The sequence below is a fragment of the Schistocerca piceifrons genome, chromosome 1 (assembly GCF_021461385.2).
Source record: "Schistocerca piceifrons isolate TAMUIC-IGC-003096 chromosome 1, iqSchPice1.1, whole genome shotgun sequence".
NCBI lineage: Eukaryota > Metazoa > Arthropoda > Insecta > Orthoptera > Acrididae > Schistocerca > Schistocerca piceifrons.
The window spans coordinates 213,673,348-213,686,954 of record NC_060138.1 but is presented as its reverse complement, the minus strand read 5'-3'; the positions used below and the strand labels follow the sequence as shown (position 1 = coordinate 213,686,954).

Sequence of the window (13,607 nt, the reverse complement as noted above, 5' to 3'; positions counted from 1 at the left end):
GTGTTCTTGTTGATGGATGCAATTAACAATAAAAGAATCTTGTTTACCTGGCCCTCGATAACTCTGATTTAATTTTTTGTTTTCTTTTCCTTTAAAAAATACTGCAGTATATAGTTGGTATAGTACGGTATATGTGCAGTTGCTTGTCAGTGCTGCAGGTAGCCTGGAGATCAGTGGTTCCACACTTTCAGCTACAGGTACTATGTTAGCGTAAATCCATTTCTTACAGAATTAAGAAGCTGTACCAGTATTGTTCTTCTGTTCCCATGTTTTGAGTGAATTGGCTTCAAAGTGAAAGTGGACAAAAAGTTGGACCCACCAAAGAGAACAGACAAAGGAGAATTGCTCTAAGATATAGCAGCAGGATGTGGTGGAGTGACATCAACTGTGCCGGACTGGAAAAAGAGCTGAAAAGAAGACATCTGCTGGAAAATGATTACTAAACCCAGTTTGCACAGCCACGGTACAATAAAGAAACCAAGAAATGAAACACTGGATGGAGCATTATTTGTTTGGTTCAATGAGATATGAGACCACGTTGCTCCAGTATCAGGTGCAATTCTGCAGGAAAAGATGCTACACTTAGTCAGGAAGCTACCAATGGCGATCCTAGCTTCACACCCAGCCACAGTTGATTGGAAAGATGGAAAGCCCATCATGGCATACAGCAGCTATCAGCGATGGCGACAGTTTTTCGACAGGTACAGTGGCTGCAGAAAGTTTCTAAACGAGAATCTGAAGCAGTTCTTTCCTCCGAAAACTTTTCCCAAACCAGACTTATAATGCAGATAATCTGGACTGCTACAAAGTAAGATGTTGGTTTCCCAATTCAATGACTCGACAAGGGGTTATACGAGGTGTAAAAATCGAGTTACAATTATGGCTTGTAGAAACGCATCTGGAAGACACAAATCTGCTCTCCTGTTTATATGAAAATCAAAACATACACGTACTTTGAAACATGTTAATTGGCCCCTTATGTCAGTTTTATACAAATAAAATAATGTCTGGATGAACAGTGGAATTTTTTGAAAATAGCTTCACGGTGAGTTCTTGCGAAGTGTGAGATGATGTTCGAAAGAAGAGGGTATTCCATCAAAGGCCATATTATTTATTGACAATGCACCATCACACGTAGGAATGGAGCAATTGTCAATGGTGACATCACAGTCAAGTTCTTCCTTCCTACAACATAACGGCTTTTCTGCAACTGATGGATCAAGGTGTCCTGAAGAAGATCAAATGTGTATACAGGAAACAACTACTCTGTAAATTAATTTAAGAAGCAGGAGAATTTGCTGGGATTTCAGTACTGAAACTGATAAATATCAAAGATGTGATTTTTATGGTTGCATCTTTTTGGGATCAAGTTACTGAACTATAAATTCTGAAAATGCGGAAAACAATATGGCCTGCTACTGGTGATTCCACTGCTAAATTCCTTGAAATGTTTGCAAACATTCCTGGTTGTTTGGATGTATACAACACTGGCATAGATGTCTGGTTGAAGAATGACAATGATGCTAGTTATGGCACGGTGCCTGAAGATGGATTTTTGTTCCTGCCTGTTGTACTATAGAGAATGACAGTGATGGTGGACAACAGTAGTGTTGTTTAAGGGGAATAAAAATGCCTCAGCAATGGCACAGCTGGGAAAAGTAATAGTTCACCTAGAATGTCAGCCGGAAACCAACTGTACTGAACTGATTTTAATGAAACATCTACATGATCGTCCTGCTATCAAAAACCACACAAATGTGAAATATAAGAACCTTGCACACTATTTCAATAAACAAATGTGAGTAGACTCCAGTAACTACACAGTTTCAGTGCCAAAAGAGTGCTTCTTGTTAGTGCCAAAGTAAAAGATCAGTATTGGAGTACATATTACAATTATAGCTTTTAGTGGAATATTTGTGTTATCTTGAATTTTGGTAATCCTGATTACATCTGGCCCCACCTAGCCCAGTTAAATGAGGTTTAAGCAAAATAAAATCTTCATCAATTTGTATTAAAATTACAAGATTAGAAAATGCTTTGCTTTTATACTATGATTACTTTTCAGTTTGATTTCAGAGTTACTTGAAATAAGTAAAGTAACAAGCATCTTCCCCAAATGCCTATTCTGTTCATTGTTAGTATATGTGATGTCTGTAGTGCCGATATCATCGTGCTGTTATTCTAAGCCTCCTATATAAAGAACTTGAACTGTGACTTCTGCTAAGCATCCTACAAAAACAAAACATTCAATCATATTTCTGAAAAGTATGCAAGCAAAATACAGCAATTTCTTCATAATTATGAAAACATGCATTTTTTTTAAATATGCTTGTTCCAAGGCCTGATTATAAAACAACTACTGTCATGTGAGGGATAGAAATCTGAATGAAAATCTGAGATGAACACGTTAACAGAAATTCTTTATCATTGGGAAGAAGACTTTACACAATCACTGCAAATAATATCCAACTTGCTCTTATTCAGTGTATTCATCAAAATGAGTTTTCCCTGAGATATATCTCTCTCTCTCTCCTTTTTTCACACACACACACACACACACACACACGTGCATGTGCACAACCCCCCCCCCCCAAAACAAATACATATATTGTGCTTATACTGGAAGCCTTTTTTTTAAAAAAAAAAAAAAAAAAAAAAAAAAAAAAAAAATATATATATATATATATATATATAAATAAATAAATAAATAAATGATTCTAGGATTCTAGTGTTATTCTTTTGGTGGAAATAACTTCACTTGTTGTATGTGTGACTGTAATGACCATAACCAGTAACTTTTTGTTTTCGTCGTCATTTATTTACAGTTCATAACTAGTTTTACTGTCCAACCCTACCCATTTATTGTAAATAAATAGAGAGTTAAAAAATGAAAATGACTGATTATAGTAATTATTTTAACACCTAAAAGCAATGGGTAACCATAACTGGATCTCAGTCTTTTTACTGATCACTTCAAGCCTGTCCATCTGACGTACTTATTTATTTTGAACTAAAATCGTAAAATTGTAACAGTACAACTGTAACAAGAGTGTCTTTCATTAGCTTTTTCCTATGGTTGTCCTTGGTTGGGGCTTATGGGCACTCAATGTCGAGGTCATCAGCGGTTGTCTTTGGTTGTACATCTGTTTGCCTTAGCTCCTCATCTTTTACAGCTTACAACTCCCTTCCATTCTGAATATTTTGATCATTTTATTTTCCACTTCTCAGCATTAATTTTCTCTCTCTCATCCAATAAATAATACTCCTTCAGTTCTTGAGTTCATAACATATATTACATTACTTGTTGATTTAGGAATAACAGCTGCAGTTTATTTCTGTATGAATGCCAACCCAATTTTTTCCAATCTTTCATGTGTCGTTTCTTATCTTCTTTCGCCTTGCAATTTCCATCATGGTTTATCCTTGGTACGGACCAAAATAAAAAGTGATAAGTCCATTTTTTATCAAAACAACATATGCATGCCATTACATGCACATAAAATAACAGGTTTACAACATACAAAAAATGAAGGAGGAAAAAATCAGACAGTAAATCAGTAGGAATAAAGCTATAGTACGAACACATTAAACACCGATAAAACATATAGTACTAGATCCACCCCATTCAAGGTAGCTTAAACTGTGCCATTTTCACAACATATTCTTAATGTTGGATTAAAAAAAATTTAAAGAGTAAACAAGTTGTTGGGACCAGGCAACTGAAATGACAATCAGCAACTTCATGAAACTGATATTTATACCTGTCACCACAAGTTTCAGAGAAATGCGGGATCCGTAACTTTTAGGCACAAGGAATTCACCAAATATTAACATAGTTTTTGATGGATTTTTTTCAGCACAATTTTCAGTTGTTTAGACTATACACTGTGCTGAATACAAGACAAACACATGACTGATCTGCAGCCAAGAAAAAAAAAAAAAAAAAAACACTTGTGCATTAACAATCAGCTTTGAGGAATCAGCATCACAAAAGGGATGATCCTGATTTCACTCTGATTGAAGGAAAGTCATATATACAAAATTGTATCCCTTGTGGAATCTCAAATATAAACCTTGCAGAAATGGCTTATGTCACTGCTCAGCAGTAGACAATGCTATTGATATTTACAAGTCCATATACAGGTGAATCTCCTGAACTTCTCCAATATTTCCAGCAAAGTGTACAAAGCAGACTTTAAAAATAAGCTGCTGACAAATACGTGCTCCACAAAATACAATTCTTTTCAATTGTATCATTAACACTCAGTGCCACAGGTGATGGCTCTTCAAGTTCACCAACATTTTGATAATCTTCCTCTAATAACACCAACAGATTTCAGACAATGGCATACTGCTCATATAGTAAGTCTCGGACGTTATAATAGTCTTCTGACAAACAGCCTTCTAAGGTGACTCTGCCAGTGTCATGCTGAAACATAATGAAAGTTAAAGATGAGCAAAACTAAATACAAGTAATATTACACAGTCAGCGCAATTAAATCAAAACCTGCTTACTACATACATCTCTTGGTCTCCCTCTACAATTTTTACCCCCCCTCCCCCCCCCCCCCCCACATTTCCCTCCAATAGTAAACTGATGATCCATTGATGTCTCAGAATGTGTTGTATCAACCAATCCCTTCTTTTGTGATCAAGCTGTGCCACAAATTTCTTGTCTCCAAAATTCTGTTGAGCACCTCCTCATTAGTTACGTAATGTAACCATCTAATCTTAAAAATTCTTCATCATCCATGTCTCGCATACATGGCTACCCTCCAGACTAATACTTCCAGAAATAACTTCCTAACACTTAAATCTACATTCGATGTTAATAAATTTCTCTTCTTCAGAAATGCTTTCCTTCTCATCTACTACTTTTAAGTGTTCTGTTTCCTAATACAATTCCCTTAGAATCACTTGATTTAATTTCACTACATTCCATTACCTTTGTTTTGCTTTTGTTGATGTACTACTTCTGGCCTCCTTCCAAGACAATGTAAACCCTGTCCCAACTGCTCTTAGAAGGCGTTGGCTGTGTCTGACAGGATTACAATGTCTTCAGCAAACCTCAAAGTTTTCATTTATTTTCCCTAAACTTTAATTCCTATTCCAAATTTTTCTTTGGTTTCCTTTACTGCTTGTTTAATGTACAGATTGAATAACATCAAGGATAGGCTATAACCCTGTCTTACAATTTTAAATCTGCTTCCTAAATCTCTGTCTTGTCATTATGTAATCAATCTGAAACCTTCCAGTGTCTCTAGATCTCTTCCACATAAACAACCTTCTTTTATGATTCTTAAACCAAGTGTCAGCGATGATTCAATTATGCTCTGTGCAGAACTCCACCAGGCAGCTTCCTCTTTCATTGCTTTCCCCCACAGTCCATATTCACCTACTATTTTTCCTTCTCTTCCTTTTTGTACTATTGACTAACTGGCTATACCAGCATTTATCAACTAGAATTGCTCTAATTGCTTTTTGAAATTCTAATAAGAACTTTGGTGTTGTATCAACCGCTCCACTACTATTTCTTAACAATTTTTAAAGCGGTTACTTTCATATCAAACAATAAATTGAAGAATTTGTCTTTCTTCAGGATGAAGGGATTGAATAAATACAAATAAATCTTAATATATACTAAACATCATAAAAAAAATTAAAAATATTTACCCTTCGCACAGCCACTGTTCCATTACAGCACCAGAGAACACCTCCAGATATTTCAGAGCTGATATTGGCCTTTGTGAGCACTTGCTTGAAATCAGAAAGCTTTAATTCATTGATGAATGCTGTTTGGTGACCTGAGATCTGTAATTTTAAGACAAGTGGAATTATTAATCAAAAGTCATGCAAGAAATGAATAAATTAACTGTACAAGGTAGAATCCAAAATTTTCGGAACTGGTGCTGCCATCTGGAAAGTAGGAGTAGTAGATCTTTGCACGGCTAGGTGGCGAGAGCTGCATATATGATGAGTCAGTGTGCATTCAGCTGGGAGGACGTGTTGCACGTCCGGTGATTTCCATAATACGCTGTGTTTGGCGTGTGGCGATTTTACAATGGATGCATGAACAGAACAGCGCATGTGTATCAAATTCTGTGCGAATCTCAGGAAAAGTGCTACGGAGGCCTTTGCAATGATACAAGTGTTTGGGGGACAGAGCATGAGCCGTACATGTGTGTTTGAGTGGCATGCTCGGTTCAGGGCCGGCCATACACATGCTGATGATGATGCTCACACTGGAAGGCCTGTTAGCCCTGCAACACCAGACACTGTTGCCAAACTTCAACAACTAGTTCGTGCAGATCGACGTCAACCTTTTAAGACCTTGTGGATGAGGTGGTTATTGGTTATGAGACATGTCAATGAATGTTGACTGATGAATTGGGCATGCATCGTGTCACCACAAAATTTGTGCCAAGGATCTTGACTCCTGATCACAAGGCACAGTGTGTTGAAGTGTGCACGGACCTTCGTCAGACCACATCTGATGATCCAACCTTCTTGTCACCGATTATCACCGGTGATGAGAGCTGGATTTACGGTTATGACCCAGAGACAAAGCAACAATCATCCCAGTGGAAGAGCCCGGGCTCTCCAGGACCCAAAAAAGCGAGACAAGTGAAGAGCATGATCATCGTTTTCTTTGATACCAAGGGAATTGTGCACAAAGAATACATCCCACCCAACCAAACGGTGAATTCCACCTACCACTGTGACATTTTGCGAACGGCTCCGTGAAAATGTGTGGCGACGATGGCCCAAACTTTGGCGTTGGCTGCTGCATCACGACAATGCACCCTGTCACACGTCCTTGCTCACCACGACCTTTTTGGCAAAAAGAACATGGCGGTTGTACCCCACCCAACATAGTCACCAGATTTGGTGCCTTGCGACTTTGCACTATTCCCAAAACTGAAACTCAAGTTGAAAGGCCATCGGTTCGACACTCTTAGAGAGGATTCATGAAGCATTGCTGGTGGTGATAAACACCCTCAAAGAACAGGACTTCCAGAAAACGTTTGACCAGTGGCAGAGGTGTTGGGACTGGTGTGTACATGCGGATGGGAACTACTTCAAGGATGATGGTGACCATTAGTCCAAAGGTCAGGTTATCAACAGATGGCAGCACCAGTCCCAAAAATTTTGGATAGCACCTCATATTGTCATGTGATAACGGCAATCAAGTCCAAATCCGAAAGCTAGGTTATCAATCGAGTAGAACGCTTAGCAGTGAAAGCATATTCATCATGGACACCAATATACAAACAGAATAGAACTGCCTCCATGATGTAGAGTGCTGCTGTTTATACAAACAAAAAATATTCCAAAATTTGCAAACATTAAAAGCATACGAAATTTTGAGAATCTTCTGAAAATGATAAATACTACATCACAAATACATGTATATGATGAGATTGGAACTGGTGGCCCGCAGCATGCCAATCAGCAACACTTATCACTATGCCATATTGCAAGCAGCACAATTCGTGGCGTTGTTTCCTCTCCTGGAGAAACAGTGACCTGCTGTTTCAGGAGTACTCCTTGGAGCCGACTACAGCATCTACATCTTGTCAGTGGTCCTCTGTATGGCAGCACCGAAGGATCCTTACACTTGAGTCACATTGTCACATCCTCTACATTAGGATGTGTAACAAAATTAGCCCTATGGTCAGAGCTTAGTTATCATCAAACAGATGTTCAGTTCCCTTGAACGAAAAGCCCCCATTATCAATTTGCACCTCAGGAATGTAGTAGGAGTTCATATGGAGGACATGAATGTCTCTGCATATCTGTCTTCTTGATGATGATGATAATGATAATGATAATAATAATAATAATAATAATAATAATAATAATGGCGTGTGGCTAGGGCCTCCCGTCGGGTAGACCGTTCGTCTGGTGCAGGTCTTTCAAGTTGACGCCACTTCGGCGACCTGCACGTTGATAGGGATGAAATGATGATCATTAGGACAACACAACACCCAGTCCCTGAGCGGAGAAAATCTCCGACCCAGCCGAGAATCGAACCCAGGCCCTTAGGATTGACAGTCTGTCACGCTGACCACTCAGCTACTGGGGGCGGACTGTCTTCTTGATGAAAGATCATGATCCTCAACTTTGTATGTAAGGTATGACTAGCAATAAAGGTTACTACATGGCATAAAGCAGCCTTTTAGTTACTTTTCCAACAGTACCACTTTCCGTACAGTATAAAAATCCATACCAGTCCTGTGGGTTGTATCTCATGGATGGTGTTTGGCATTAAAGTGCTCTTGGTCCTTCTTGTAAGTGTCCAGGAATCACATGCGACCCAGCTGTCTTGCTATTTTGGCCCTGGTGATGAAGTGTTTCAAGTAATCATTCCGAGTATCATCTGGTTGAAATAGGAACAGTGTATCTATTGTTGTTTCGGCACCATGCCTGAAGAACAGAAAAACCAGAGACAGTCCTGTAGTGCTTTTCTTCACTGTGGTTATATAGGATGAGTATGTCATGATGGGCAGTACTAAAATGAAATCAATCTGTTTGACATCAATGCACATTCGTGACATATCTTCCATTATGACACATACCTTTGAAGCCTAGTGCCCATCTCATAAATCAATCCAATGGATGCTTTGGGCTAATTAGTCAGCATAGAGAATGGTTGTCCATCAAAATGTTGATGGCCCAAGCTTTCTCAGCTGCAAAGAAGTTCATTTCGGACCTTGCAGGTACTTCTTGAAGCACAAGCTATCACCTTTTCAACGCCTTCCTGAGTTTTCACTAGGACTGCACCTATCCCGTAACTGCTCGATTGTAAAGTTCCATCTTGGCATTCTCATCATACAATACTATGGCTAAGAATGTTATCGTCTCCTTAAGGACATGGAAAGAACTTTCTTACACCTTCTTCCAGGAAAATTTGGTGTCTCCTTTCAGTAGTTCACAAGGAACATGTCTTGGCACATTCCTTTATGAATCACCGGGAGTATGAGCACATTCAGAGAAAACTTGTCATATCAAGAATTTGCCTTGAAATTGGAAAATTTGAGACTCCTCTTATTTTCTCTGGATAGGGATGGACTCAATCGCCATTAACTACATACCCCAAGGTTTTTATTTCTTGGGCTATAAAGAGGCACTTTCTCAGGCACAGAGGCACAGGTCTGCTCTCTGAACACATTTCAAGACAGTTGTCAGAAGGCTTAGAAAATGAAAATGTTATCCAATTCTTCAAATGTCTTTAGGAAAATGACATTGTCATCCAGATAGCAAAGACTTGTTGTTATTTAAACTATCAATGCATATTGTCCACCCAGGGGTATCACATAGTCCAACTGGCATAATTTTTAACTCATAGATGCAGTTGGGTGTTGTGAAGGCAGACTTTTCGTGTCAGCCTTCTCAACATTGAGTTGCTAGTAGACTGTCCGCAAGTCCATACTTTGGAAATACTCTGCTCCTTTCAAGCAGTCTAGGGTATCAACAAATGCACTGCAATGGGTAAACTAACATCTTTTTTGTGATTTCAGTGATCAGCAGTCAATGCCACATGCCATCATCCTCCTCCCCCTCCTACTTCACAAGGATCACAGGAGAGGCCCAAAAAAGTCTGTACGTTCAATAATGTCATCTAGCAGCATCATCTCCATTTCTCTCAACTCATGCTTCATTCAGCTGGCGACATCCTATATGAGCAGTGGCTAATTGGTGAATGATCCCCAGTGTCGATACAATGTTTTCCCATGGACCACTTGACCTGTCCTTTCCTCGCTCTGGATTTGAAAGCATCCAAAAATTGGCACAGAAGGGCTAACGTTTCCTGACACTGTTGGCAGTTTGATAGTAATTTCCCGCACTGCATTGTCTGTAGTGCTAGCGAAGCAAGATTCTTCATCAACGACATTGAACTGTCCATACTGGATTGGTTCAGCCATTGGTACGCACATTCCTACGGATATGAGAGCAGCTTGTAACAATTAGTGAGGCAAAGTTCTCCTTGACCATCTGTTATGCTTATGATTGACACTAGTACGTAGATTTCTTATGTGAGCCCAAGCAGCTTTCTGGATTCAACAATATCTTCACTGTTTTAACTGAGCATCTGGGCCTTGTCTTGCTGATTACGGTGGGATCATACATCTTCAGCGGCAATCAACTGCCCAGAGCAATCTTGCTTGTTGAAATAACTTTCCCTGTCTGTAGCTTTGATCTACCACAGTCTACAACTGCTTGTGATGCCTGCAAAGAAGTCCCACCCAAGAATAGTATGCATGTGTTACATAGATGTTTCGGGAAGTCAAAAGGGAATATCTAGAGGTAAGGTGAAGATATTTTCGAGAAACGCTACTTAGAAAATTTAGAGAACGGGCATTTAAAGCTGACTGCAGAACGATTCTGTTCCCTCCAATACACTTTGCACATAAGGACCATGAAAATAAGATAAGAGAAATTAGGGCTCATATGAAGGCATACAGACAGTATTTTTCCCTTGCTATATCTGCAAGTGGAACAGGAAAGGAAATGACAAGTAATGGTACAGGGTACCCTCCGCATGCACCGTAAGGTGGATTGGGGAGTATCAATGTAGATGTAGATGTAATTACAATCTGTTAAAATGACAAATTCGAAGGGCTGTGTTCTGTCAGTGATACTTATTCTTGCAACACATATTCCTGTCAACTGTTCCCATTTGTGACCTTCACCACAACTGCTTTCACATCGTCTTCTTTAGCTGGCAACATTACAGGAAAAGGAGCCCTTGAATCAACTAGTTCGTAGACAGGTCAGCCACTGATAGGATTTCTTGAGATCTTGGTAACTAATGGCCATGGAGGTTTTAATCTGTGCCAACCTCAACTCTATAGGTAGTCACCTTGGTTAGTCTTCTTGAATTCAGCAGTTAGCTGATTGGCTGGTACCTCTGTACAGTGACAGGAACAGCTAGCACGTGAGGGAGAGCGACTTCTTCCAGGGTACGGCGATGGGCTTCATTCCTCAGGGCAACTATATTCATCTGCAATTGACTGGCATGAATAAGACTGTTGTGATGGTTGACACTTTGTGGCATAACAGCCATTAAACACTTGTCTTCTTTCTCTTCAATAACACATGTGTCCAGGATACTTACAGTGGACACATGATGTTTGTTGTCTTTCAGCCTCCGCCTCCAAATATCTGTTCTTCTGTGGGGGGGGGTTTATACTTGGCAGAAGAGATGAGTGAACCTGCTGTGGTTTGGATACGTCATTTTCCATGGTGCATTCAACTTGTGGTGGAGGTTTGTGCTAATTATCAATGCATGTCTTCTTCAACATTCGCTAATGCTTTTTGAAGTATGGCATCAATATTCGTGGTTGCTATCTGTTGTGTGCTCAGTCTGGCATTTATGGCTGCCATAAACTGCTGTATCTCTTCTCTTACTACCTGGCATATGAGAGAGGCGAAGTAATGGTAGTCCTCTACAACTGCCATAGGCCCCACTTTCTGTTGCATTTTCTCAATGTGCTGGCACTGCTTAGTGAATTCCTCTGTCATTATGACATGCTTTGACAGAGGAGCATTGTATAGTCTTCAGTGACCCCTATCATCAAGTAACAACACTACGAAAAGGATGGATTGCTACTGAGCACATACAAGAGGCACCTAGTCACACAGGCACAAAGAAAAAAGACTGCTAAATGTTTAAGCTTTCGTACAAAAAAATCCCTCCAAAATAGAAACACACACACACACACACACACACACACACACACACACACACACGTGTGTGTGTGTGTGTGTGTGTGTGTGTGTGTGTGTTTCTATTTTGGAGGGATATATATAAGCCCAACTCACACAGGGAAGGCCACTGTCTTTGGGCACTGGGGTCTGATTGTCTCCCAACCTACAACCTCCTTCCTGGTCACTATGAGCAACTGTATTCTTACTCACATTTACTTCTCCTTTGAAGGCATGATCTGCAAACAAATTTGTGGTACAGCAATGGGCACCATATGGCAACCTATTCATGAGTCATTTAGAGAAACCTTTCCCAACAGCCCATAATCCCAATCCATACCTGGTTGAGATTCTCTGATGACATCTTAGTGGTCTGGACCGAGGGTGATGACATGCTATCCACATTTCTGCACAACCTCATGTTCTGCCCATTCACTTCACCTGGTCCTCATCAACCCAACAAGCCAAATTCCTTGATGTTGACATCAGTACCTCTGTCCACGTCAAACCTACCAACAACCAACAATACCTCCACTTCGACAGCTGCTGCTCATTCCATAGCAAGAAGTCCCTTCCATACAGCCTAGCCACCTGAAGTCATCACATCTGTATGATGAGCAATCCCACTCCAAATATGCCAAGGGTCTCACCGAGGTCTTCACAGACTGAAATTACCCTCCCAACCTTGTCCACAAACACATCTCCCATGTCTTGCCTCTTCAGTCACCTACCACCTCTTGTATACCCACTTCCCTGACCACAAAAGAGCAATCCTCTTGTGATTCAGTACCATCCAGGACTGGAGAAACTGAATCATATTCTCTGCCAGGGTTTTGACTAACTCTCATCATGCTCTGAAGTTTAAATGGTTGTCAGTCATTATCATTGTGCCTGTCTGCGACTCAATGTGGTGAGTAGTAATCTATCCTTTTCATATCATTATTGTTATTTTGTGCTGGACTTTCAATTGTTTCCTTTCATCAAGTGTGAGAGTCTGTCGGCTTCTGTCTGATTAACAATGTGGCATAGGGCCAAAACATTTTGTATTTAAAACCTTGTCACTTACCCTAACACTGGGTCCTGGTCTTCAATTGTTCTTCCACTAAGTGGTTTTGCTACTGACTGTTGCCAAATGTTTACTTCAGTTCGGCCTGGAATTTTTCCAACTACTGAGTTCCTCTTAGTTGTTCTCAAATCACTGTTGGGTTGTGCCATCCCAGCAAAAGTACATATTTCCTGAAAACATCATGTCATCTCACCTTTCGTATTTGGTGACTGGATTGAATCCTTTTAGTTAAGTTGCTGGCTCCTGGCAGCATCTGTGGAAAACACTACTGGATACCTGATGTGCACCTAACTTGCAATCCGTCGGTCTTTTGAATATATGGACCTTAGGAGCAACATACGACTTATATTCCATTCCTGTCCATGTAAGTGATGACTTCTATGCTGCCTAGACGACGTAGACATTCTGAAGTACCTAGCACCTACAGCAAACAGTGACATGTCATAATTACAGTCACGCCCAAATCCGAAAGCAGGGTTGTTAATGAAGTGAAACACTTAGCACTGAAAGCATGTTTATCATGGTCATCAAGGGCTGAATGGTAGCACCTCGAACAGCACTGGGAGAATATGGATGACTTCTGAAGCCAAGGAGCCACATGAGGTAGCAGTAGACCGTATGCTACAATGTCTTACCTATACAACTGGTAAGGACCACACTCTGGTAACTATTATGGTCGATATGCTCCCTTGCCTGGTTTTCCATTCTAACATAGCGTCGTTCCAAGTCATGCGGTACTGTCCGTCAAAACATATTTGATTGAAAGAAGGTAGGAGCTAGCTTTTGGCTCCAGGGCACACATGATGGAGCACGGCATAATGAATCTGATCTA

The 13,607-nt window shown here is 40.1% G+C and overlaps 1 protein-coding gene across 1 annotated transcript in view; it reads right to left on the bottom strand.

The window, feature by feature from the left end:
• Positions 1 to 2,982: 2,982 nt before the first annotated feature.
• LOC124783347 (probable cleavage and polyadenylation specificity factor subunit 2) overlaps positions 2,983 to 13,607 on the bottom strand; it is a 174,496-nt gene continuing 163,871 nt past the window's right edge. Inside the window, exons 15-16 of the mRNA XM_047254014.1 lie at positions 5,674 to 5,811; positions 2,983 to 4,429 (exon numbers count right to left, since the gene is read on the bottom strand). Coding sequence (XP_047109970.1) covers positions 4,337 to 4,429; positions 5,674 to 5,811 — 231 coding nt within the window. The 3' untranslated portion in view covers positions 2,983 to 4,336. The remainder of the gene's footprint in view (positions 4,430 to 5,673; positions 5,812 to 13,607) is intronic.